At 38.6% G+C, this 27,991-nt stretch overlaps 1 protein-coding gene across 1 annotated transcript; it reads left to right on the top strand.

The window, feature by feature from the left end:
• Window positions 1-2,290: 2,290 nt before the first annotated feature.
• Window positions 2,291-26,521, top strand: LOC104273364 (chromosome unknown open reading frame, human C7orf72; the record flags this gene model as incomplete). The annotated part of the gene is given in 12 exon segments (XM_009868682.1): window positions 2,291-2,548; window positions 3,214-3,429; window positions 3,431-3,473; window positions 7,288-7,336; window positions 7,338-7,368; window positions 8,303-8,375; window positions 8,727-8,755; window positions 9,392-9,459; window positions 10,555-10,596; window positions 11,143-11,250; window positions 22,897-23,015; window positions 26,420-26,521. Coding segments are annotated over 12 exon segments (1,138 nt in total), but the record flags the coding sequence as incomplete, so codon positions are not given.
• Between the last annotated feature and the right edge of the window lie 1,470 nt (window positions 26,522-27,991).

Below are 27,991 nucleotides of genomic sequence, written 5' to 3'. Positions count from 1 at the left end.
GCAGCCGCAGTGCCGAGCTCTGCGCTCGCATCTCTGGAGAAAAGAGGGGAGACGGGGGCAGACTTTCACATCCTCAGACCGCAGGGAAACATCTGCCGCCGCGGAAGCGCCATCCTTAATCGTCCGGCCGCCGGCCCTCTCCAGGGGCAGCTCCTTTGAAACAGCCGGGCTGCACCTGGGCGTGGCCTAAGGTACGGTGAGCTGCCTTCGTGCTCAGTGCAGTTGGTAAAAAAAAAAGAAATTACTGCTGCAAAACCAAATAAAACCAAATAATCGTAATTATCAAGTCACTGGCGTAAGCACTGACCGCTGCACTGCTCAGACTTTGCTGGGCTGCTACAGAAAGGCAGTTAACAAAGTGTCCCAGGACAGTTGCATTTTCCTTTGGCATGAGAGTTTTTCATTTGCTGCAAGGTACAGGAAGGATTTTTTGTTTTGAAAGAATGGAGGTAGTGGGGACGTTGAGTTATCTGGGAAGCAAATGAAGTCCGGCGTGAAGGTTTGAGGTGTTGTTACAGTGTCAGAGTAGAAGAAGAGCTGTTTATGTCTGAGAACCAAAAAGGCTGCTCCATGGGAATCCTGAAGCAGAGTAAAAGATATCTAGTAAGGAGGGTTAGCTTAGACATATGACCAGCTCATCCGTGTGCTACTTTAAAGCGTGGACCACTTGTGAAAATTGTCAGTAGAAATAATTCAGCCTTACCTGGCAGATTTACTTCCCAGGATGATCTGGGCAGAATCCTTGCCAACAAAATCCGAGATAAATCTCTGATTGGATTTCATTCTGCAAAATGAATGCAAAAAAACATGAGTCAACCTCACAATATTTTCTCTTCTGTGCCTTATCTGTGTCCTGTGTATTCACTTCGCCTGTCATCTCTTTCCAAAGCTTTCCAGGAGGAGGTAAGCAGTGGGGGCAAAGGTCAGCCTACCATACTAGATGTTATCTCTAGTGTAAAACTGATTATGTTTGGTATGATGATTATTGAGTGTCAGTAAGTTTAGACCTCAGTGTGGCATTTGAAGGCTTGTTACTGGCAAGGTAAAATTCTGGAAGTAACTTTTCTTCCAAAGTAACTTTGGAACTAACTTTCTTTGAAAGTAACAGTGTTCTCAGCTGTCACTTTTTACCCATTTTCATTCCTGTGGTCTGTATATGAAAGCTGTCTTAATAAAAAAAAGAAGCCTTATTTATTTATTTATTTTCTGTTCCATCAGCAAACTACTGGAAAAAAACCCAAACAAACACCATGATTCTGCACTATGGAACACAACTTTTTATTACTGTAAACCTGTACTATAATAAATGTTAGGCGCATTTCTGTTTTCATGTTAATCAAGAGCAAGTTAGGAATTCAGGGCAGTCACATCCATGTGGGACTAACATAAATGGGATAATGATCAGACTCTGTGCCTTAGTTTTCCTGACAAGGCCAAAAAGTAAAACCCCCCCCATAGTGTGAACTGAGCTGCCTAAATAAATGTAGTTTGATGTTTCTGATGTGCCAGAACTTTGCAGATGGCACTGAATTCATGGAGAGAACCTCTATAAATCAAGCTGCTTTGTTTAGATTGCTAAGAATGCCATCAAGTTCGGGATTAGGAAATGAGTGCTGCATATTCTGAGCTGAGACATTAATGGGTTTGCCAACCTGATAGGACAAATGGCAAAAGCCTGGAGGTAATTAAGCTGCATGGAAAACTCCAGTGTCAATGTGATTTGCTTTTTCCAAATAATAATTATAAGTTTTCTGGATTTGCATTTATCTGTGGTTGTGTTTGGTGAACTTTGTGTTAAGTCTGTATTTCAATTCTTATTTGTGACCTAGATATCAACAGAATAGCTTATTTTAAAATACTTCAGTGAAAACACCATATAATTCTTAGCAAGACTAAAAGCTTCTTAATTTTGTCTCTACTAAATGAATAAATAATTTATATGCCATTCCAAGTTGCTACGTGTATCCCCTTGAAGGACTAGATTACTGTGGTATGGATGAGCGTTGTTTCACACCAGGAGACATTTCATTGTAAGATGGTCTTGAGCAAGCAACAAAAAATATCTCTGCTCATTCAATGGCTCTGTTCTTTTTTTACCATACTTGATAAATCTCTTTTCAGGAAAAAATTCATTGCATAAACCATTGCCTTGCTCTTCATGGTTTCTATGCACTGATCTTCTGGAGGATGACCTCTAGTTTTACTGTGTTTTGTTGGCTGGGATTTCAGGAGAAAACAGGAGCAGGTGGAATATTTTAAGTTTACTGCCACATAAGGATGATAGAAGAGAATGACTGTGGCTTCCTATGGAGCTGGAAGGCAGGCAAATGCCTTTAGAAAACCCACCTTGTCAGCTGAACCAGTTCACAAGATGGATCGCCCACTGTATCGAAGTCTGTTAAAGATGTGCATGCCTGTTCTGAGAGGTCCTGAGAACAGATACAGCTTTGCCAGCTTTGAGGAGAAAAATAGTAATTCTTTCCTTGAATTCAATCCATTCACCTATCCAGTAGGGCCTAATTACCCTTTATTCCCACATCAGGATAATGTGCTGTCCTAGATTAAGAACTCCGGGATAAAAGTTCTCTGGGGCTCCTGGCATGGGGGCAAGCACACTATGCCTGTGGGGAAGAGAGGATGGGTCTGGTGACCCAAATAGACCAGTCATGGTGTTCCTTCCCATGGTGCTCAGTATGTAAGGGCCTTTAAGAAAACCTGGGGGGGTTTTAGTGCCTTCTGTGTTGTGAGGATTCCTGTTGGCTGTTTCTCTTATCTCCTGGTGCTGCTGGTGTTCCAGAGCACCATTTGTTGGGGCATGCTGTTTTTTCCTGCCTTGCTGGGTGAGAGAGGCACAGCTTCTTTTCTGGTTTTGAGGGTTTTGTTTTGTTTTCTGTGCTATCATCAGGACTCGGGACTCGGGTGCTCCCATCTGCTGCTGAGTCTAGTCTGGGACTTTCTCCTCAGGACCTAATGATCATCTGGAAGGTGTAAGTTCCATATTAACATATTCTTTTGTATCTTTGACTATATATGCATGAATGTGTAGTATCTGTATACAGTTCAATATCTTTATTGTTACTCCAAGTGTTATTTTCTTTTTCAGTATACTCGTTCAAGTTTCTTTCAACCTCAAAGTGTCTCTCCACAGTTCCCCTGTTATCTTCCCCTGGGAGGGTGGTGGAGGGATCACAGGGAGTGTCTATCACAGTTTAGTGGCCAGCTCAGCCCTAAACTTTTTGCTCAGGTTTTGTGAGTCCAGGAGAAGATGCTGACCTGCAGCCCAATGTTGGAAGAGCTATTGAATCTCTGGTAGAAAACAGTGAGATGAAACCTCACTAGCATGTCACCATCCCAGGAAGGAAAGTCCAGCCTGCCTGCAGGAGGTAGATGATCCTCCTGGAGGAAACCTAACAGGACAGAAGGTGGAGCTGCCAGGGCTGTGTCAGCTGCTTCTGTCAGGGCACAACTCAGTGGCAAAGCAAACTATGATTTTTATTTCTTAATCTCCAAAGATATTGGTGATGCTTACCAAATAAATTTCTGAACTCCATCCCCCAAGGTCCTGAAAGAGCAACCTTATAAAATGAATTGCACTGAATATTTGAACTGAATATAACAACTTCAGTAGAGGTTTTGTATCATTCATTGTCCATGCTAAAGCAAAAAGGTACCGGTCATCAAAGTCTAATGAGCTAATGCTAAAAAAAAACCCATAAAAATCTTTGAAGGTAAATAATGTTTTAAAAATCTATTTATGTAAGTTGTGAAGCTTTATGTAAATTGTGAGCACATGTTTCAATGGAAAGCAAAATAACAAGTCACTCTAGACTTAGAAAATCCCCTAGATATTTGTGTGTCTTTTCCTTGTCATTTCCTGACAAGTTGCAGTGCAGTGCATTTAAAGACCTACTCCAGTGTCTAGTTAATTGGAGAACACAAATTCTTTAGGACTGCCATCACATATTGGTCAACGTACCTATTACCCTTTGTTTTTATATCAGTGTGAAAACCAAGAAGTAGAAGTTGATCATTTTGTGTTGATTACAGCATCAAAATGGAAATTCACTCTTTTTAAAGTGAAGGAAAATTGGTTGCTGATTACAATTCAGAATTGTCCGATGGAAATTCTGGAAAGCAGAACTATCTACCCAGGGCTTCAAAAAGTGTGTATAGTTAGCAGTAAGCAATGGGGGTTTTTTCTGTTTGATTTTTTTTTCAAATATAAATATTGAGCCAATTCCACTATTTTCATAGAGCTAGAACAAAATTTTACTGGAACTTGAGCAATATGCTTGTAGATGAGGGCAGGCATTTCTTAGAACATTGCTTTAGTAAGACCTCAGAATTTGACTGTGCGGGTATATTTGTATCTGGAAGCCTGGTGACAAAGCCCTTGTATCCAGTTTGTAATTATTATTCTATTTTGTATGGCTTAACACGGAGATGGGTACAGTGATTGCAAAGGAACCAGGATATTTGATAAGTCTGATAAGGACCAGACACGAATTCTTGCCCCGGTTGGAAACTGGCACATCTGTAGACACGGGGTTTTATTCCAAAACCAGGAAATGAGAGACAGTGTAGAGTTTACCTATAGACTTCATAGTAACTCTTTTCTGTAAGAAATAAGCAATTACGCCACTACTAGTGTGGCTGTATTTGGATTTGTCCAAAAGCTCCACTAGTCCAATATTACACTGAAGACTGTAGATACTTAACAAATAATGTCAGCATACTTCCTCCACATATTTTCCTGTCAGGTAATGGTTTGTTGACACGGGGATTTGTGACCAGGAGATATGTTTATAGGTAGTAGGCATGGATCCATAGATTGGCCTTCAAGAATAGAGCCATTTGCTTTTTCAAAGCATCACTTAACTTCCAACCTTCTATTTCCAGGTTATTTCTTAAGATGTTAAGAAACAAAGTCCTAAACCCAGATAGGTTTCTTCAGGTCTCTACCAGTGATGTCCACCTACCTGGAAAATTGATCATTTAACCCTTTCTTCTTTCTCTGATCTTCTAATCAATTATTTATCTGTGTGATGAAATTAATTCTGTTGTTACTTTAAGAAGCTCTGTTGAAGAATTTTGTGCAGAACTTGCTGAAACAGTTGTGGTTGCATTATACTAATTTCCCAATGGGTTTTGTATAGGAGAAGTTCCTTTCCCAGTACTTCCTCTCCTGAAGCAAGAAGCATTTTCTCCAGACTAATCATTACACTGGAGAAGTAATTATTAAGGAGTAATCCAGAATTAAGTAGCACATTGACTGTGAGGCATATCAAAGTAGGATTCCAGCCTTTTCTATCTTTCAGATAATAATACAAAATGACAGTAGGCAATGCTGGTGCAGCCTCAGTTTGTAACATAGGTACTTAGTGAGAAAAAACCCTTTACCTGCCTGCAGAAAAAGAAAGAAGACAGATTAGAGGCAGCAGCATGCGAAGCAAAGAGCAAAAAAATGTGCAACTTGAAAACCATCAAATTAAAGACACTCATAAGTAACATGCATAGCTCATAACTATTGTAGGACATAAACAGTGTCAACTAAGAATGAAAAATGGCCTAGAGTAGGCTCAAGAATATTTGTGCTGTTAAATAATTACCTGTAATATAATTAATTGTGTAATAGCATACTGCCTAGTAAGCTGGTATGTCATCTAGACATAATGCCTAAAACCCACATAATTTCTTTGAGGGCTGAGTGCTGTTGAATGAGTCAATTGTGGTTTCACTAAGGATTCAATTATTTATCATTCCTAAAGTTATGTATTTCCACATGCATTTGTTTTTCACTTGCCTGATAAGAGAGCAGTGCTTTCTTTATTCATTAACATTGCTGTTTCTCCATTGCTTCTTTTGTTGTGCATGTCTTTCCAATATAAATTTATTTACCATCTTAACCTGTTACCTGCATGTTACCTGCTTAAGAGACGCATTCCAAAATATTTTTTTTAATTGGAGAGTGATTTAATTTGAAAATCCTTCAAAGTGCAAATATCTACACATTCTGTGAAGCTTTTCAAAAGTAGTAACTTAAAGTTGTATCACACTGTACAAAAAAGCTCTTTTTAAAAAATAGTTCATGTTATTTCATCATCTACATATAGTGTTAGGGTAGTAAACCTAGTCTCCTACTGAAAGCTGTGGTTTTTTTATTATTTTTTTTAGACTTTGAGGGAGTGATTAGTTCTGCAAGTACTAATTTTATATTAGAGATTTGTAGTGCACTGGGAGTAAAAACCGAGTTGAAAACTAAGATACTACATTCTTGATACTAAATAATAGTTTCCAGTGTTCATAGAGGGAGTGGTGTGATGGTTGTGTGGCTGCTTACCCCTTTTACTACAGTATAACAAAGTGTATTTAGAAATAAACCTTTTTTGAAAGTCACCAAAATCATTACGCTAATTAATTGCACAGAAGTTTAGATGATACTCTCGTACATTTCTTAAGGTATTTTGTAGGGTTTATCCTGATTCCTTAAGGAGACAAGTTTGCATTCATCCTGTTTATTCATTTATTCATTCTTCCCTAGTAACTTTTAATTACATTGACCAATTTCTGCCAAAGTTGACAGAGAAATAAACATCTTGAGGATAACCCCTAAAAGGTTTTTGAAGTCTGAGGAGAGGAAAGACATAAATCAGTGTTCCTCTTGAGGGAACTGGAATTTGGACATTATAACATCTTTCTGTCTGGCAGCAGCTCAGTTTATCAGAATCTTTGTACTGGGTTGCAAACCAGCACATACACAACTCTACAGTAACTGTAAAATATGGCATCTTGGTGGGTAAGTCTGACTCATGGAAGCCGGTTGTGGAGAGCTCCAATTGTTGGAATATGATGTTGGGAGGATGAGAGAAACATATTTAGAGAATCAGTCACCTACTGCTCATGAAACAGATGGTTTATTGCTTTTAAGGTTGGCAAAAATTATCTAACTGTAGAAATGCAATATATAATTACTACCTTGGGTTGAATTAGCATATTTTTTATTATTGTGTTTGATGATTTGGATACTTTTCTTTATATAGTTAGTACTGTACATGACTATGTGATGTAGGCCAAGCCATAGCAATATATATTGTGATATCATTTATCACTTCCATCTTTCACGTAATTTGATCTTATTTTTTTTTCTGGAATTCTGTAGTTTAGAGTGGTAACAGGTAACTGAGTAGTGTTGCATTGATTTTTATGGGAAACCACGAATTGACTTCATCCAGTTTAAAACAGTAAGGATGGCTGCAAATTAACACAGTAGAAAGCCTTTTCTTGCAGGCTGGAGAACTTCAGTGAAAGTTGCTCCTGCTCTACCTGACCAAAACCGTATTTTTGTTTTGTATGGATCCCGATCTCAAGGCAAGTGTCTGGTGCTCTTCTGGTAGTGACAGAAAGGAAATCATTTTGTTTCTAGTCTACTTTCCATTCAATATACTTTCTCAGTGATTACAGTAGTGAGTGACTTTTTCATTTCTTCATCTAATTATGTTGAAATAAGTGCTATATTTCAGGTAGCTGTATGTTAGCATGACCAAATTTTAATAGTGGCTATTGTTCCAATAACTCTTTTTTGTACTGTTACTCTGCTTAAGGAATTTAGGCTGTAGTGTAAGACTGGCACTGCTAAAGTCTGTTGTGTGTAACTAGAGACAGAGCAAAAATACCAGAATGTACAGAAGATACCAAACTCTCGTACTTAGTATAAATACTCATATGTTTAATACTTAGCCACTTCCTTATTTGGTGCAAGTCACAAAGAAATAAATTTTTAAAAAATCAATGGTTCCAGAGCCTGAGTCTAATTAAGTATTTCCCACACTGAAAATGTAAATGGCATTCTTCATCCTTCTACGCTGATGAGACCATTCATAGTCATTAAACTGTTGCACATGCTTAAATAATTCTTTAAGCTGGACTTATTCCGTAGCAATGAACATCATACAGACACATCAGGCATACATGACAGACTTGCAGAATGCATTTGCTGTGCTATTTTATAAATAATATAGCAAAAGGAAAGCTACATTTTGAGGTGTAGAGAGGCAAGGACATTCTACTAGTTGTATTCACTATATTGCCCTTTCCTTCCTGAGTAAAAGTCTTCAAAAATAGAACTGTTCTGGGTCTCCAGTGCTGGCTAGAGCAGTATGTAAAATCGCATGTTTCACATTTTGATGTAAAAGAAGATAGTAAACTAGGAAAATGTGGATATGTACAGTTCACTCTTTATACAAGCAACCATACTATCATATATGATAACATTACTTTCAGCCGTGTGTTTGATTTCTCTTAGGAATTAAATGATCCTTCTGCAAGGTGGAGAGAAGAAAAAGCAAGGGACTATTTCTACAAGTTAAATACTGAAAGTGAGACACCATTTCTTTTTAAAAGTTTTTTTCTTGTGCTTTGTTGCATTTTTTCATCTTATTTTTGCTATTCTGCACCTTTAGGTAGCTGAACATATAAGACTACAATTTTTCTCTCACTCAGAACTTCTGGCTTTTAACAGCATTTAGCACAGGATCTGTCTCATAAGCTTTAGTTATCTGAAAGCTTGCATCCAATCTGTGCCTTCATCTATACTTCCTCTACAGGCAGTGAAGAGAAACTGGAGTTTCCGAAAGGGCATTCTATACATTTGTCTTCAATGCCTGTCACAGGCATGATATGACTGGTGTCTAATCTCTGTTTATGTCTTGTCTTAACTGATTATTCAGACTCGGACAAAATAAATCCCATCATCACTGTAAGCTGATTGGAAGATAAACTACCTCTTTAATGAGACAGTTTTAAAGATAATCTTGTGAAATTGTACCATAACTACTTGTTCCCCAACAAACAATATACAATTCTAGGCTTTTTGCTTGCCTTTAAACTGGAAATATACACCCTTATTTTCTTCATCCTTCTTTGTCACGTAATTCCTTATTATCTAGCTACCAGTGCCATCACCAAGTCAATGAACAATTTCTTGCCAACTAGATTTAGGTTTTCCTAGTGAAATGTAGCCTAAATTTAGTGTAGCTCATACACATAAACCCACAGCAATGTTTTTTGTATAAGAACAGTCCTAAGTGAGCATTTTAAATCATGAACACACTCCAGTAATAGCCTCAAATGATTTTGTGGGGGTTTTTTTAACATCCCTTTGGTACAGTACCAAAAGAGAGAACACGGATATTGTCGAAAAATTGGTCCATAGGAGTGATGCTGTACCATAACACATCCTCTATTAAGCTAGTTTACTTGTGTTTATTAGCTGTAATAATTATTTTTTACTGAACTAAAATTCAGTCCTGCAATTGATTGCTACATGAAAATCTGTTAAGCCAAATTAATTAGGTCATATTGCCTCATAAGAAGCATCTAGTTATAGTTGTAGGTTGTTGGAAGCTTCTAAGACAGATTTCAGACAAAATATTTTACCTTTTCACAGAGACCTGTTCATTTGTAAGTTTAATTTCTCTGATCCTTTGAATACTCCCTTTAAGAAGTCTATGTAGAGTTAATTATTTCAGAAGATCAAATTCAGCAGCGTTCTCTAACTAGAGAAGTTAAAATATTTATATGAAAAGTATACTCTTAACATGCTTCACCTGTGAGAGAGCTAAATATAAAAAGCAGAACAAGAAGTCTGTAATGTGAATGATTGTCATGATTTCATACATCTGATATTTTCATTAAGATATGACTTTTATGAAAAAGGTCATTAGGGTTATCATGGTAATAATATACATGTACAGACTCAAGGTTTTATCTGCTCTTCAGAGAATCCAAAACAATCACCTGTGCATCAGTGCCTTTTCTTCGTTCTTTGTTCTGCTCCCATTCCTATTCCATCTCAGAGTGAAACATTTTAGATGAGCCCAGTAAAGGGTGACAAGAGATTCAGAAGGCCTCAAATAAGAGCCAAGTAGAGATGAGGAAGGAAAGGTTGGTCAAAGCAACACAGGAAAACTAGAACTTTCCAAGCCATGAGCCAGCAGGTTTGCTTGAGCGAAGCTGGTGAACAGTTGTGCTACTGGGCACAGCTGGGCATACAACGGAAGAGACAGATACCTCTACAGAGTAGGAGAAAGAAAATGCTACCATTATGGTTTATTGAATGTTGCTCTTTCAAAGGAATATAAATGTGGACAGTGAGGGCAGCTTGCAGGGACAGACCAAGAGAGAAATTCAGACCTGATGCTAAATTGTCCCATTTTTCTCAAGAATGGAATGAGAGAAGCATAGCAATAGAGAAGCAGTCCATTTTTAAAGAAAACTTGCTTATACCATCTGTGGAAGTTGACTGAAGTCCCTGTATCTGAGCATGAAGATCAAAAGACAAAATTCTGTCTGCTGAACTGGGCCACTTAGCATATATGCCAACCTAATCATTTACCATGGTCTTTGTACCAAATTCAAATGAGCATTGAATCATTCCAAGAGCAAAACTTTGACTTGTCACCACCTCTCTTTTGGGACTTCATAAATATTCTACTAGAACACTTTGTCTGGTGGAAAAAAAAAAAAAAAAAGATTGATCTGTTTTGTCTTTAACAGGGTAAGCCAAAGCTCTCAAACCTGTCATATGCTTTTGTATATGTAAGTATAATGTCCCTGCATTGCTTCTACTTTCTACATTTTTGATTAAGCCCAAGCAATACATATCTCATTTTCTGAAGCAAGAGTTGTAGATGGACTATGTTATCTAATCTGAAGGTGTTTTTTGATGCTAAGGGAGAGTGTGTGTGCTGAGTCTCTTCTGCTTGTGGGTGACTCCAGCCTTTTACCTGCAAACTAGAAATCAGGATCTGTTATTATCCTCTTTGGAAGAGTATCCCAGTATGATCATGGGTGCAGCCAAAAGGACAAGAGGTGACACTTCTATCTTATTTCTATTATTCCCAAGCCTTCTCTCTGCATATATGTACAAGAGATGTCATTTGTTACATGCTGCAAGTTCAACAGATTATTGTTTTCATCTTGGGACATGCCAAGTACACAGGGCAGTTCACCTCCGTGGTTTTTCTTGTGGACCATTTTAATAAATAACTAGAATTTGGGAGCATGCAGTATATAGTTCAGCTGCGTCCACCAGCTGTCTTATGAATAATGTACATATCTTTGATTTCCTTTCTATTTGAACAGTGTCTGTGTTGGTGTGGTAAATTTTGAAGCAATTGACAATGGCTGTGTAGACTTTATCTCGCTTAACCATGTATGAACTTCAAAGCCTTGCTACACAAGCATTGCACAGTATGTTTGTTAATAGCATGATTTGGGCACTACCTCTTGAGTTCTTGTTACTTGGGAAGGGGGAAGAACACTTAAAGATCTGGTCTTGAGCCAAATGAATGAAAAAAATGTGGACACCACTCCTTACTATTTGTACTAACTTGAATAAAGTCTGTTTAACACAGGAAGCATAGTTGACTTCCAGATTTGAGGTTGAATTTAAGGAGTCTTTTTTAATAACTGAGTCAGTAATAAATGGTCTATAGTCATAAATGCCTACAGTAGTCACTGTAGGTCTGTATAATCTAATGGACCATTCAGCTTAGATATATAAAAGTCAAGGAAGCTGATACAAAATCACAGAGCAGAAATGAGCAGATTGACGTCTGCTAAGATGATGGTATAACAGGTTTTATCCATCTATTTGTGCTGTGATAAGCCTAAAAGCATCCTGTTTTGACTAGGTGTGAATTTGTCATAGAGTATTAAGGCCTCATTCTTTATTGTATTGTATTAGTGTTACAGTTTCAGGGAAATTAGGCTCCTAACACCATGCATCAAGCTTTTCAATCAGAAATGTTGATTAGGAGTTTTTTCCATCCAGGATTTGCTCTGTGGCCCAGGTGACCCTGCCATCCATCTAGCACAGAATGGGCATAAAGGACTGACAATAATTGACTTTTGGACCCAAAGTTACCCTTAGTGTGTCCATTCTGGGAAGTAAAAGCTGCCTGTGGTAGCACCAGTGCAATACACTGCCTTGGTATAATGAATTCTTCACAATCAGCAGGCTCTGATGTAGACTGGGATGGAAATCAGAGTATACTCTCCCTCCTGCTGTTAATCTTGCTAGACTAAGTGCGCAACCAACTTTTAAGAATTCAGAGGTGCTTTTACTTTTTTCTCAATTGAGAAAGGTCGTGTAAGAAGGTAGTCTGAGCCCATCTGCTAGATCATACCCCAAAACACCTGACTCATGGGTCCTAATGATGCTGAGACTACTTCACGCAGGCAGTCCTGTAAATGCCCAGCAGCAGGACACAGATTTGTGTCGTATTTAAGGGTCAAATGGGGAGGACATGAAAGAGAAGGTTCTGAGCTTGACATGTACCAGGAATTTCTGCTGATAACATTCTGAATAGAGTCCTTGCTTCCAGATGAACTATATTTTGAAATTATGCCATACTTTCCTACTTCAAATGCTTCCTGTTCTCTAGTATTAATGAAAAGATCTGTTGGGTAGAAGTGCGTGTGCCACTGATGGGTAATATGAGTTGAATATCGTCATGTTCAGAACGTGTGATTTTTAACTTTAGTCGCTAGATGGCCTTTGAGTTTGCAAAAGCTCCGTGAATGCCGTTAAAAATGTGTTGATTCTAGCTAGATCAGAGACTTGGAAATGCAAAGGTTTTCACTTTAAGCCTTTTCTAAAGTCTTCTCTAGTAGCTTGAGCTGATATTAAGCACTTACTTGCAAACTTTTGAGATAGTAAGGCAGTAGAAGAACTAAAAGGGATAAAAGATAAAACTGTTCTGTTTACTTAATCAGATATTTTTCTTTGCATAGGCCTTTACTTTCAGGCCTTCCAGTGGTCTTACACAGTCCACATTAAGGGTTACTTCATACTGGAGAAAGCAGAGGGAGAGATGCTATAAAAATATTGCGCTCCCTGTTGTGAAGAAAAGGCATAATTCTGGGCCTTGCTCATGTATGGCAGAGTGTGTGCTAAACATTCCTTGTTGCTGAGAGCTGCCTTGAAAGTAGCTGGAATTTTTGAGCTCCACGTTAGATCTGTTCATTTCTGTTTCTTACATCAGTTTCATGGAAAATGCATATCCTTTTGCAATGTGTCAAATGCTGTCACACACACATGTGGAGAACAGCACAATATTCTTCACATAGCCTTACTCATTACAACAGGTTCACAGATAAAGTGCTAAGCATTGTAAGATGGTCACATTTGACTCATGTTATTGCAATCAAACATATTAATACAAAGCTTTTATGTACACAATGCATCTCATCTCCTGCACAAGTCATCTGATTTCTCACAGCCTTCATCTAACTTTTAGCTTCTGCTTGAATTAGAACAGAAAATACTGTTAAATGATTATGGAGGAATGTGCTTTAAAAAGTGCTGAACAGAGATTTCTGAGTTTGCAGGGAAGTTAGCAGAGCTAACTTAGTTAACCATGTCATACTGCTGTTGCCGTAGAGCTTTGAAGAATAGGAGCTGATGTGTACACTGTCCTGCAGACAGACATCTTGCTTGGAGCTATTTGCAGGGTATGGTATCATGATGGATTTGTAAGTTTGAGCAACAGGTTCTGTATTACCTTCTCCAGTATTCTCCATGTTGTTTTCCTGTGTTTTAGTGAGTGAGACTATGGGTTTCATTGATTTCTGGTAACCCAAAAGATTCTGACATCTCAAAGCTGTGAAAAATTCAATTCCACATGAAATATTTTTTTTGTATTTATTCTCTGCCTCTGATTGTCAGACATAAACATTGCTTAATTTTTAAGCAGAAGAGAGAAGATATAAAAGTGATCCCTGTAATTTTTTGTTCCACTTTGTGTGTTTGCCAGTAGTTCTGGAAAGATGTATTAAGGCTGCTAGACTCCCGCCAAAATCTTGGAGAAGTTAGGTATATGGTTTGGATTTAGAAGCCTAGATTCCCGTTCGGTCCCCGTGTGTTGCCTGATCTAGTTGAGAGGTGGCGTCCCTGGCTGCAGGGAGGCTGGATTAAAATGATCTCTAAGGTCCCTTCCAGCTTAGGTATGCTGGAAATGATATGATATGCTATGATACGATATGCTTTGGGTATGATATGCTTTGAAAGTCAGTAAAAATCTTTGTAGGTAGTCATTTTCAGTCTTTGATGGACTAGCAGTTGTGCTTTCTGGTTCTACCACTTGGGCAACAGCATCACTGCTAAGCCATTACTCCAGAGCAACAATTCTTCCCCAGACCATGCATTCAAATTAATAGCATAGCTGAGAGTCATCTGTCATGTAAAGACAAACAGGAAGAGTGGTGAACCTGGGCAGCTTTTGTATGTTACCCTTGCACTCACCTCTCTTCCTTTTGGCAGAACAGGAAACCATCTTCTGTTTTTGTTTTTTTTTTCTTAAGGATTTAGAAAAAAAGATAAAAGACATGACTTATGCTGCAGTTGAGCCTCAAAGTACAAGATTGGTGTCATGTAAAGCTGCTATGCATTTGCCTAGTATTGTAGATAATACTCTAAAGTCCTTGCCTTGCAGTTTGGAAGTTTTACAGATGGGAATCCAGGTGCAGTGTGACTTAGTGGTTGACAAATTCCGCTGGAAATGAGTAGCACATTTAGGAATTAAACTTCTTGTATCCTGAGCCTTAGCCTCTGCCATTTTTTAATTTGCTTTTTTTATCAAACTCTGATGTTTAAGCTATTGAGATAGTGCTTTGAAACTTCGTTTTAAAAATAATAATTAGCACAAAATGATGGCCATTGTTATTAAAAGCTAGGCTTATACAGAAATGAAGTCTTATGAATTAAGAAATCTTTTATCCAGATTTTCTCTGTGGTTCAGACATGGAATAGCTGTGGGAGCCTTTACAACATGTGAAAAGGCCATGTCATAAGTGTTATGATTTGTTTCTAAGTGCTGAATTAATGAATCTGAACTTATAAATCACAACTGTTTGTGATCTGGTGGCAGTGTAGGATGATCAGTGGACATTTCCCCCGTAGACCTCTGGAAGTCAAGTTCTTCATCTTCGCACTTGACCAAAGATGCTAGATGGTGATTCAGTTCCTCTCATTCTCTTCCAGGCTTTCATTTAAGCCTATCTTCAGGGAAAGGGATCAGTTACATCATCTATTGAGGTCTGTTTCAGTGCTGAAATGTAGCATCACTCTTAATATTCTTGAGATTTGCATGCACTCATGAATTTGCTTTGGGGTGAACTTATTCTTCTCTTTAATCCTTTCTTATGTTGCAATGTATGCTTAAAAGGTGGAATCTTCAGTCATTTCTTTGCCAAGGGTGATATAGAAAAAAGAAAAAGCCGGTAAAAAAATTAGGAAGTTGTTGTGAAAGAGCACTCTGAAAATCACTTTGTAATGCAGTCCTTCACCAACAGATCTCTCAATCTTTTTTAAAAATTACCATGATCTCTTTTTACAGCTCAGTGCTCCATCGAGTGGACTACGTTGTCAGAGCACAGAGTCTGAGGCTTAAATCTCATCTTTCTATGCCTCTAACTAGTGAGGTTCCAAACTGAATGCAGTTACAGAATTGCTTCTGTAATTTTGTTAGGTGTACTGGACAACAATTATCCAGTGACTCGAGTATCTTTAGTTGTATTTTTTGACTCAAGTATCGTTTGTATTTTTAGATTTACTAATTTTTTTGTGCATTTTTTCTTCTGTTTATTTTCCTACTTTTTCTACTTGTCTGCCTACTTTAAACTCTTTTCCTGTATTTACTTTCTTTTCTTTCAAACCCATGAAGTGTAAATGCCTTTGGAATCAGTGAGTTAAATGTATCTGCTTAACAAGGTTTCCTGAACAGGGATAGAATTGAGTATCTATTCATATACTTTGTAAAACTGAGGCATCTGCAATTTGTTTTAAAAGACTTTGAACTCTGACTTGATTATGTCTATTTCCCTTGGGTATTTTTTATTTGTTCTTACTGACTTGATATTAACTGTAATACTTATTATTTATGGAAGATGAATGCTGTATTTGGTTGTATATGTCACGTAGCTAACCATATACTAGGTAGAGAAGCAACTGAGAGCAAAAGAGTAATTTTATGCAGCCAGATGGTCTTTCAAAAATAGCTCAGCAACCACACATGAAAACCAGAATTCTCAAAGAGCTCGCATTCTAAGTGCACATTGATTGTAAGCTCCTGTGAAAATCTGGCCACAAACACCACAATGAAACTTTTAGATGCTGAGCACTTTTAAAAATCTGATCCTCTGCTTGTCATTGCTGCTCCAACCCAAGTGTGTGTCAAGGAAGAGAACAGTCTGAATTCTGAAGAAACACTGTATTTTCAGCTACCCTGGGCAAGTTACACAGGGCAGGAAACTTTGCAGCACCTCTACAGTCACCTCCAGGAAGGCTCAGACTGCTAAATTCTCTGGGCTCTTTTGAGAGGCTCTCTGTTATTAATAAGTGAAAATAAGTAATAACCGAATTCATTCTTTCTTGTTATTAACAACTACTTTGAAAAAAAGTTCTGAATAAGAAGTGCATTTTGAACCTAATAATTTGAAAAACCTAGAGGGCCTGCTTTTAGTGCATCATATGGATTCCCAAAATAATCATCTGCTGTTCTCTTCTATATATCTTTAAAGGTATGTAATTTTATATAATCATCCTCCAACCCTAGTCACTAGTTCTTTCCTTTGTTGACTTCTTCCCCAATCAGCTGCTGAAGCAACATTATGCTCTATGCGGTATTTTAGTTCTGCAGGTGTTTTAAGGCTCAATGGAAAAAAAGCCTCCTATGCTCGTGATGGGGATTTCCTCTGTAGCATTCGTGGGCAGGGCTCTGGCAAATGCTCACTCTGTCAGACTCAAATAACATTCCTTGGCATAGTTAGAACTCCCTTACACCCTCAGTGAGTTAGCGGTACTTACTGTAGTAACAGTATGGCCGTGGCAACAGTTCATATCAATCAAGTGTTGTATCTCGCTGCTTTTCTCTTTTGTGTCCTTTTGCATTCTAGCACAGCAAATTCTGGATTTTCACTATGGTACTTATTGGAACCTCCTGCTTGAAATTTGACAAAAGCAGTTAAGACAGAGATGTTTGCTTGTTCCACGTTAAAAGCCTCTGCCTCCAGAATTAAGTAAAAATCTGTCGGTGTCTTGCAAGTCACTCATAATTTATCAGCTCTCATAATACTCAGTAGAGGGCAGTGCTTACACAATACATATGCCTTCCAACAAAGTGTTATTTACTTAACAGCACTTTTGAATCATCCACTAATTCATTGTCACAACACTGATAGACTGTAGTATTAGTTTTTGAAAGATAAAGACTGAGGAGCCAGAAGTGACTTGTCCAAGGTCATAGAGGTTGTCTGTGTCGGAGAGAGGACAGGATGTGACCAAAATCCATTTCTGGAAGCAGTTGATTGAAATGGGAACTTTAATACATACAATTTCTATTAATATCAAGTTCTAAGCTTTTAGAGTCCTGCAACTCTCACACAGAACTGCTCTGTGAAACTACCCTTTATTCCTGGGTTCTCAAACACGTTGGGTAAAATGCTATTATTGCATCACTATGTCTGTAGTGACTTCAGTCACATTTTTTCAGTGTAGTCAGCTTCGAGCTGACTGTGTGCATGCGTCCCTTATCATTTCAAGCTACCACAGAAACCTCACAGGCCACAATTAGCTGGGGACAGGACCCTCCACTGCCTTGCACCTTGTGTAGTCATTTTCATGAGCTGCCAAAGAGCTTTCCCATAATGTATCTTTTCAGAAACTGGCAGCTTGTCCACCATGTATGCCTTCTTAGTGATTTTACCAGTTTGAGTCATTCAGAGTTTAAAGGTGGGGGGGACACTGAAATATCCTACTTTGATATTTTCCAAATGAGATTGTATTACTGGTTTGAAATGTTGTCTTGTTTCTGAAAAAACATTGCTTTGTACTAAAAAGAGGGGTTGAAAAAGCGGGAAGCGGAGTAAAATAGTTTGAAGTTGTAGAAACAAAATGTTCCAGTACAACATGATACAAAATATTTCTGTGGAATTACCATTTTGATGTTTTTATCTGTTTACCAAATCAATTTGTAAATACCCATTACCTATCCCGCTTTGATGACTGAGGTGTAAGTGTATGAAATGCAATCCAGAATGCTCTGTTGAAAACTCCTGTTGGTCCCACTCCTCTCTCTGCATGGGGCACCTTGTTTTGACTTCACAAGTTCTCACAGGTATGTTCTTTCCCAACACAAGAGACTAAGCATTGAGTCTGCTGATGTAGGATCGCATCTGAGGCATTTTTACCACAGGTTATTCTGCTTGGCAAGTAGGATCATGGGGTGAAAGGGCCACCAAATATGTGAAATGTCAGTCTTTCTGGAAGGGAATTTGAGAGGGAAGCCAATTAGGGAGTCTTATGTACTGTGAGTGTGACCCAAGAGGCCTGTCTTATAATTACAGTAACAAAAAAAGGTAGTTAATGACTTAATTCCCTTGATGTAGTTCTAAGAGATTTGTGCAACAGAGTTTCTAAGAAAGAGTAAGATATTAGGAACTCTTTGCTCATAAGGGCAAGGTAATCTACTGGATAGCTTTCACTAGTCAGAATTTTTTGCAAAAAGAATGTGGATACCACAGTCACTCAAGCTGAAGTGCTAAATCCAGTGTTTTCAATAATTACAAAGTATTTGTGGGAATCTTGATTTTGGTTCCATATAAACAGTTGACATAGAATTTACATGGCAAACAAGGGCATCTGATGCCCTGGAGACGCCCTAGCCTATCACTTCCAGCTGCTGCTTCGGTATGGTATGGATCTCCTGCAGGTTCTGTGCTACAGGGAGTTATCTCGGATACCTTAAGGCATCTCAAATAGCTCCAAATGTCAGTATGGGCATTCAGCTAAATTAATTCCTTGCTGTTTTTCCTGAACACTACCAGGAAATAAAAATTTCCAAAGACATCCTGAGATACAAAAAGCAGAGGCACTTGGAATCATTACTATCCACTGAAAAATCTTAGAGCTGGCACAGATTCAATTAGCAACACTGCATGTTTCTTACTGTTAGGAATAAGAGCTGCTAGCATGATAACAAGGAAGCGTATGAACAAGAGAGATGTGTTACACAAAGAAAGCTTGATGACGACAGCATAACCACAGAGTTTCATATGTTGCCCCGTGGTAGCCTGGCACTTGGTTGTTTTCTTTAGCAGCGCCAATCTGGTTTAGCTGCTCATTGGAGAAAACACGAGCTAGACAGCCTGATCCAAAAACAAAAAACCAAACGGGTATTTTTTAACCTCAGTTTCTTCTGCTTTATCACATACATAACCACAGCATATTTTTGCATCTTCTTTGCAGGTTCCCAGGAGAGCAGCTGCTTTACTGTATTGTAAGCTTTCTTACGGTCCTAGTACTTTTAGCTTCTCTCTGCCCATCTCTCTTCTCTTTCAGAACCACACCCTTCACACATTATGAATATACCAAATTCTGTCAGTCTTTTCTAACTGACAGCCTAGAGTAAGTCTTCATCTTGGGTCATCTCTCAGGCTTGATTTTTGGGTCATGCTTGGCCATTTATGATGCTTTTCTCTTTTCTTCTAGTTTTGCAAGTTTTAAAGGTTAGATTTTATCACTCAGGTGTCTCACAGTGCATAATGTATTCTAATTCTATTAATCCACCTTGACTTGTGCAGAGCATTTGACACTTGCACACAATGTCCTTGTCTCTAAATTGGAAGGACATGTATTTAACACATGATCACTTGGTGAACAAGGAGTTGGCTGAATGATCACACTCAAAGAGTTGTGTTCACTGTCCAAGTGGAGACCAGTGATGAGTCAGGGGTCAGTATTGGGACCATGACTATTTTACATTTTTGTTGGTTACATGGACAGTGTATCCTCAGCAAGTCTGAGGATAACACCAAGCCATGTGGTGTGGGTAACATGCTGGAGGGGAGAGACGCCATCCAGAGGAACTTTGACAAGCTTGAGAGGTGGGCCTATGCAAACTTCATCAAGTGCAACAAGGCCAAGTGCGAGGTCCTGCACCTGGGTGAGGGCAATACAAAGCACCAGTACAGGTTGAGCAATGAGTGGATTGAGAGCAGCCCTGCGGAGAAGTACGTGGAGTGGTGGTGGATGAAAAACTGAATATGAGCCAGCAATGTGTGCTTGCAGCCCAGAAAGTCAATCGCATCCTGGACTGCATCAAAAAAATGAGTGTGACCAACAGATCAAGGGAGATGATTCTCCCCCTCTGCTCTGCTCTCATGAGACCTCACCTGGAGTACTGCGTTCAGCTCTGGGGTCCCCAACACAAGAACACAGACATGTTGGAGGAGGCCCACGAAAATGATGAAGAGTTAGAGCACCTCCCCTATGAGGACAGGCTGAGACAGTTGGGAAACAGCCTGGAGAAGAGAAGGCTCTAGAGACACCTCATAGCGGCCTTCTAATACTTAAAGTGGGCCTACAGGGAGGACAAGGAGGGACTCTCCATCAGGGAGTGTAGTGATAGGAGGAGGGGTAACTGTTTCAAGCTGAAAGAAGACAAATTCAGATTAGGTATTAGGAGAAAAATCTGTTTTGTGAGGATGCAGAGGCACTGGAATATGTTGCCCGGAGAAGTTGTGGAAGCCCCCTCCCTAGAAGTGTTCAAGGCCAGGTTGGATTGGAGCTTTGAGCAACCTGGTATAGTGGGAGAGAGGTGTCCCTGCCCATGGCAGGGAGTTGGTAACATGATGATCTTTAAGGTCTCTTCCAATCCAAACCATTCTATGATTCCATGAAAATATCTGCACAGTTGTATAGTTATTACATGAGTTAACGCCAAACAAGCTTGTAAAATGTTGCAAGTTAATATGGGGCTCCTTGTGATCTCCTTATCTTCTCTGTGATGCTCATACAATTTGAAGGCAGGCAATGGTATTTCTTTATTGCATGGTATGTAGCATGTCACCAGGATAATAAAACTCTGTTTGCAGTCTGGGTGGTTCCTTCAAAGTGATGTCACATTTTCAGATTTGGATGAATGCATGTGCTTATACTCACACGCCCCTAATATCCATTGTGACCCTCGGTAGGATCTCTGCATATGCAGATGAAATTTTCTACAGTTACTTAATTTGCACGTAACCTAACATTTGTTTGCTTTGACATGAAAAAGCAAATTTGTCTGCAAGCAGTTTTGGCCAATTCTGATATTAAGTTCTACTGCTGTACTAGATTTTTCAGTCCTGCTTGTCACCCCTGCATGGCTGCTGTCAAGACAGCAGATTTATTACTTGCTCAGCCAACTACTTGACTATTCCTTACAGGTAACAGCTTCAAAAAGTGCTGCAAAACTGCTGTACTGATTCTAGAAAGCCATCTTCTCTGGAGGGTCATATACTAGGGCATGAGCCAGGGAATTTAGCAGTGTGTGAATGTATGGGTTAGTGCAAGGCTGCTCCAAAATAAGACAGAGAACTAGATGCTAACTGTGGGTGCAAAGACCATAACATATACTGCCAGTGCTCCTGTTGTAGTCCTTTGTAATAACTGCTAGGTAGATACAGCATTTCTGCTATTCTGGTGAGGAGTTTCACAGCCAAGTTTCCTAGTACATGAGTCAAAGCATTTTCTGGTAAACTACGTCTTGCACATATGTCCAGTTTTGCACTCTGTGCTGAACTTAGTTGTGGAGAAGTTAGCTGGTCAGCTGTAATGAAACTAATAGTTGTATGCACTTTATAATTAAAGGAACTGCTTATTTTTACCCAGAGTGCATGGGAACCAAAAAATACCTCAGAGATTATTTTAATGGAGGCACTGTTATTATTCATGTGGTCTGAAGACCCACAAAGAACTAATGGAGGCAAGATTTACAACCCCAAGTATTTAGCTGATTTAGTGGATAGAGCTCATGACAAGCTGTTTTTACCTCCATGTCAGTGAGCAGTCTGGATAGATGTATAATTCAGCAGTGTCCTATTTTGAGTTGTCAACATAGAACAGTACTGGTGATACTCTCAGAACAACTTTGTACTGAAAAAAAGCTGTCATATTGAGGGGTTATACTTCTTTATTTTTAATCTTTACAGATTATCTCTCAGTTCCTATTAATACCTTTTCTTTTTGTTTAATTTTGTGCATCTCTACTTCCTCTTGGAGCAACTGCTATCAGAATTTTCTGTTGTTCAGATAAGTAGAATTCTTTCATCTCCTTAAATAACTTTTTGAATTTCATGTTAAAACTTAGCAGAATTAACAAAAGGCTTTTTCCAAGATGTGTCACATACTGTCTCAGTCCACACGGCGTACTCAAGCTAGAATTTAAGTTGATGTGTCTAATCAGTGTTAATATTGCATATACATGTAAATACATTTGTAATAATCTGGGGGGGGGGAAATTTAGAGAATTGTAGAATCACTTGGGAAATCGTTTGTGTTTTAAGCCAGGAGAAATCACATCTGTTGGCCTAAAGCCTTCTGCCTAAATTCCGTACTTGAAACTGGAACCTAAATATAAGCTAAGATTAAATCACATTTATAACGAGTATTTAATTTCTTTTTGTGCTCAATACTAACCCTGTGATCCCACTTTTTCTTTGAGATTAAATGTTGCTTGTAATCGTATCATACAGATATTCAACCTAAATGGCTGGAGGAAAATTAAAAAAAAAAAGAAAAAGGAAAACTCACTAGAGAGCTCGCTCTTGCTATATCTAACCAAAGATTTTGGGTTGGATAATCAGCTAGATCATCATAAAGTTATTTTGCTTATGAAGCTATGCCTGTTCAGACATTCTAAGGACCATTTTTTATATTGTGAAGACATTTTACCCCATCTATCTTTGATAAACACTAGCTATTTTAGAACTGATCTATAAGTCATATTTCAAGCCTATAGCCATTTAATTTTCCCTTTCTCCACTCCCCTACCCCCCTTTTACTTTTTCCTTTAGCACTTCAAATATCCCTGGATACACTGGCAAGGTTCATTGGTCAGTAACTCACCCAGCAAATTCTAATCTTTCATCAACATCCCCATCAATAATTGCACGAATGCATGGGTAGGTATGAAGTATATTTCTCAGCTTGTTCAGAAAGATTAAAGGGGAAAACCTAATTGTATTTATTTAGTTAAAGAACAATTAAGTAGTAAGATGCCATTCCATTGGCTTAAAAAATATAGAACACTTGGGATTGGATCCGACCACATTACTGTTAGGCTAATCTGAAATCCTTCTGAGGTTTTAAAATTTTTTTTTGCTCATCATAAGGTATGTATTGGGAAGGTACCTTAACACAGAGGGAAATCACAGTTTCTAAATGTGGATTATTTGTACACTGAGAAATTGTTTTTTAGCTGTCGTTGCTAAGTCGTGGTTTAAGTGACTTTTTTTTTCTTGACTGATCTGTGTGTGTTTTGAAAGAGGCCCATGAATGTCAAAATTAACAATTCCCAAAATAAAAACTGTGGTGTTGTGTTTCCAAATTGGTGTTGGCAATGAAATGGGTATTTGCTATACAAAAGTAGTTGTTAAAAGTCAATGGTCTTACTTAGAAGGCAGTGAGAGGTGAAATCACACCATGACCCTAAACCAATGCAGCTAAGGACCCTGTGACTATGAAATCACCATACTCCGACATTGCTGTTGTGGCTACAAGGCTTGTTAGATCTATGGGCCAGTATAAGTATTTATGTGTCTAACACTTGTTTCCAAAGAGCCGGACACTTCAGAACTGCTGAAAACTCCTTTTCTTTTTGTTAGCACAAAGAGCTTCTGGCACTGGCGAAGGACCAACCTAGGCTTTCTCCCGGTAGCTTCAGAATTGCTTAACAATTGTTTCCCCTTCCCTTCTCTCCTTTGTGATTTTGTGTTTTAGATTTTGTTTCTTGTTTTCTGTAATGATCTAGGACATGATGACACTATTCTAGGTTTCCATGTTTTACTGAGATTTTTATCTTCCATTAAACTGTTCCAGTAGCCTTAGGATTCTATTCACAGCACATTGATTTATTTTTCAGCTAATGAAAGTATCCAGAGAAGTCTTGAAGATCTTTAGGAATCTGCCTGGCTTTTAACAAATTCACCTCTTCAGGTGTTCCATCATTGTGCAAAATGCACTGACTTCCATTTTTGCTGTCCTCCATCAGCTAACCTTTGTTCTTTTTTTTTCTAGTGGTTATACTTAGAAAAGAGGCAGTCACCTGTAGCCACAGCTTGTTGTTGACAGGGAATGGAAAGGTACAACAGTCTCTGTAGGCTAATAAAGCTGGAGTAGCCTAACTTGCTTATAAATGTCACAGACAAAAAGGCAAATGCATCTTAGCAAAGATCACTGACAGACTTCAGATAGACACCTGATTTTAGTGCAAAAAGACGAGTGCCTCTGTGATTTAAGAAAGGAAAACACATCTGTTACTTCCACATCTGTTACTTTATACAGTTTTAACTGTGGGTATAGTTCATAGCAGATGAATTTTCTTGGTTTTTAGCAAATAGCAAGAACAAGGTTCTATTTCTGTGCTAATGGATGCTTTCCAGAACCAGGACAGATCCTCAGACTTTTTTGAAGAAGGCTATGTAGAAAACAGATAGCATACAAAATCATACCCAGATATTGTAGATCAGGTTTTAACAGCCTTCTTCTGAGTGAAAGTGTTGCATTTATTCCCCTGAGAGTAGTAACCCTGGTAGCAAAACTGTATTTTACTTTTTCTGGGCCTACTTGTGGACTCCCTACATTAGTTAGTGATGCTCATAAAAGAGATGCTTAACATTTGATTCTTTCCTTTTGTAAAATAAGTGATAAAACATCTGCTGATATCAGTGGTCACAAGTCAAGCTGTACTGTAGCAGAGAGGTGAAGACAGGAGTTTATTCCTGGAGTTTGGGGCCAGACTACCCCAGTTCAGCTCTGCGTGCTTTTCATGTAGCATGTGATCTCATTCTTGCTCTTTTTAAAATGATGATCCCTCTTTTTTCCTCTGATCATTCTCAAGCCATCACTGTAATAATTTCTCAGAGAGTAGCAAGTGATCGTATGCAGTGGATGTTTTTATAGCTTCTTTATTTGACATGTCTGCAATATACCCTCAGTCTTCTGAAGACAATTATGGGTATTAGATGGAGTCTTTTGTCTATTGCTAACATGGTCTAATAAATGTTCCTGTCAAAAGTATCAGCAATATCAAATAAACCAGGCAGCATGCAACTACTGTTTCTGTCGCATGTAGCTTCCACAGTATATGGGACAAAGTCCTTTATACCTTTTTTTAAGCATTTTGAACTCAGCAGGATTGTGTTAGGATATAGAACAGAAGAAGTATGGTTTCTTCATCTTCAGATATGAATAGTATTTTTATATGTCAAGTTTTATTGATGTATTTTTATTGTATTTTAATTTCCAGGTAATCCCAAGGCAAAGTCAGAAAATTAGGTTTCAAAGTCCTTTAGTGAAATTAAGTTTTGGGAGCGTTGTTTAGCTTTTGCATAGGAAGAAATGTTTTATGTGTTTTGTGGTTTATTTTGTGTTTAAATGAACTGTCCATCACTACCCAGAAAACACAAATCTATTTGCGCAATGAGTTATATGGAAATTCTTTGGCCTTGCCATAGTTAATATAAGTTAATACTAGATGTAGTTTGATTTTCAAGAGAAGGGTTGCACCCATTCAACCTCTTGCTTTGGAGATTTCAGAAGGAATCTTTAGGTCAAAAGGAAATATTTTATTTGGAGAGACAGTGAGCGTAAGGCTCTGTGGTCAGTTCTGTGTCAGCCTTGCTTTTGATTAGGTGTTTTGCAGTAGAGGGACTACACTAACTTGGGTTATAAGTATAAGATTATTTATACCACCTCTTCCTGTACAAGTTTAGAAGACTATCAGAAGTCTAGCATAAATTGTTCCCTCCTATACTGTCCCCACCATTTTTTCTGATGTCCGTCCCAGTATTTTGTACGATGAGGACTGGGCATCTAAAGCAGACATGCTGTGGTACCAGCAAAGTGGTTTTTAGCTTGAAAGCCAAAACTCCAGCATCATCTCCAGGCACCACAGACCCTTATGTGCTTGAATGCATTTAGCATGCCCATGGCAGTTCCCCACAGATAGTGTGCAGGTTGGTTGTGAAGCTTCTGTGTGTGTCCAGGAAAGGCTGAAAAGAGACAAGAGGCAGAACATACATCTCTTGCAGCTGCTGTAGGGATCTGTCTTTCAGACTGTTAAATGCATCCAGAAACTAAACTAAATCTTATTTAAAATGAGATTTAGAATTCTTAGGAAGATTTGCCACCATCGTTCTTAAGTGGGCTGATTCTAGTGTTATGGAATATTGCAAATTATTAATATTCTTGGAGGCTAATGGGCATAACTGTATGAAGAAAATACTGAGAGGGAAGAAGAGAGAGTGTTTGGCAATATGAGAAGGTATTTTAAGACTTTTTTTCCTCTGTCTTTGTATGATTTTACATACATAACAGAACACCAAAGCTCATCTCAGTATAATTACCAGGAACCTTTTTCTCAAGTGGTGACTCCTGTTAGTCCTCAGAAATCCTTCAGCAAGACAGAACAAGAAACTAGTACAGTTTAGAAAGTGCCAATCCTTTGTACTCTCAGGAGCCTCAGTGTCTGACAGTGAGGAAGAAGGAACTGTGTGAAGATGTATGGATACTTTAAATACGGGACAAAAATGAAATAACATAGAAGTGGGTGTTTGTGGTAGTCTTCATTACATTAGTCTCATATTTATGACTTACTAGCCTTGACAGTTAAAACAATATTAAAAACAAGGGGAGTTGTAAGTCAAAGGCTTGAAACTTGTTCTCTGAACTGCATTGCCTTGTTAAATGAGGTCAAAAATAATGCTGTAGCTGTTCCATCCATTGACATAAACATTTTGTGTGTGTGTACATACACGCACATGTGAACACACATGTAAACTTATTAACTAAAAAAAACACATTACAGAGCAGTAGCCATTCTCACCAACTGTTCTAGATGTGCCTTGCAAAGGTGGTTAAATGACACAGTCAGATTTTAATCTTTGCCTGAGCTGGCTCTGTGTGTAGTAGCGAATAGGAGGAACCAGGTTATGTTCTCTGGTCTGGAGGCTAATTAAGACTGCGTGGCTTGCATTCATGCTTAAATTCTTTTATGCTTAATCTGAAAGCAGTTAAATAGGGACAGTAGAGGGCCAATACATAAGTCTTTGTCTCAGCATTATTTTCTGATGTTCTTGTGGACAATGTGAGGAAGTTGCATCCCTGAGAAAGAGAAGACCAAGTGTGAATTTGTATGTCAGGGAGTTTTGCTGGGCTCATGGTACCAAAGTAGTCCAAATAGTTTATATTTGGACAGCCTGGCAGCTTGCTCAGAAATATTTTTTCTCATTGGTATCCAGTGACAGGATAAGCGGCAATGGTCACAAACTGAGAAATGGGAGGCTCAACCTAAACATGAAACAGTACTTTTTCCCTGTGAGGGTGACAGAGCACTGGCACAGGCTGCCCAGGGAGGTTGTGGAGTCTCCTTCTCTGGAGACTTTCAAAACCCGCCTGGACGCGTTCCTGTGTGACCTACTATAGGTGATCCTGCTCTGGCAGGAGGGCTGGACTAGATGATCTTCAGAAGTCCCTTCCAAGACCTATCATTCTGTGATTCTGTTTTGAAGTCTCTAGTATTCAAATCATCTATATTCCTGCTCTGTTACTCTACAGGCTTTTGAGGTATATATGTATGCAACATGTTTCTAAGAAATAGCTTTCCCATAGCCACTTAAGGGCTTTCTCTAAGATTACATAAACCACAGAGCCAGAAGACAGCAAATCTGCAGAAAGAACTAACATGAGGGTTAGATCCTCAGCAACAATAATGGGAACAGAGCATTCAAATCCCTGACATTGCTTTGCAAATCTCAGCCAGAGAGGATATAAAAGCCCCTAGGGAATGTGAGATGGCAGCCATGCAACACAAACACTGACAGTAAGGTGTATCACTTCTAATAGGACTGTAGCAGATTGTTTATCCTGCAGTTCTTGATACGTCTGACC

The sequence above is a fragment of the Apaloderma vittatum genome, unplaced genomic scaffold, assembly GCF_000703405.1.
Source record: "Apaloderma vittatum isolate BGI_N311 unplaced genomic scaffold, ASM70340v1 scaffold8424, whole genome shotgun sequence".
In the NCBI taxonomy this organism is placed as follows: Eukaryota; Metazoa; Chordata; class Aves; order Trogoniformes; family Trogonidae; genus Apaloderma; species Apaloderma vittatum.
This window is presented reverse-complemented; position numbering and strand designations above follow the sequence as displayed.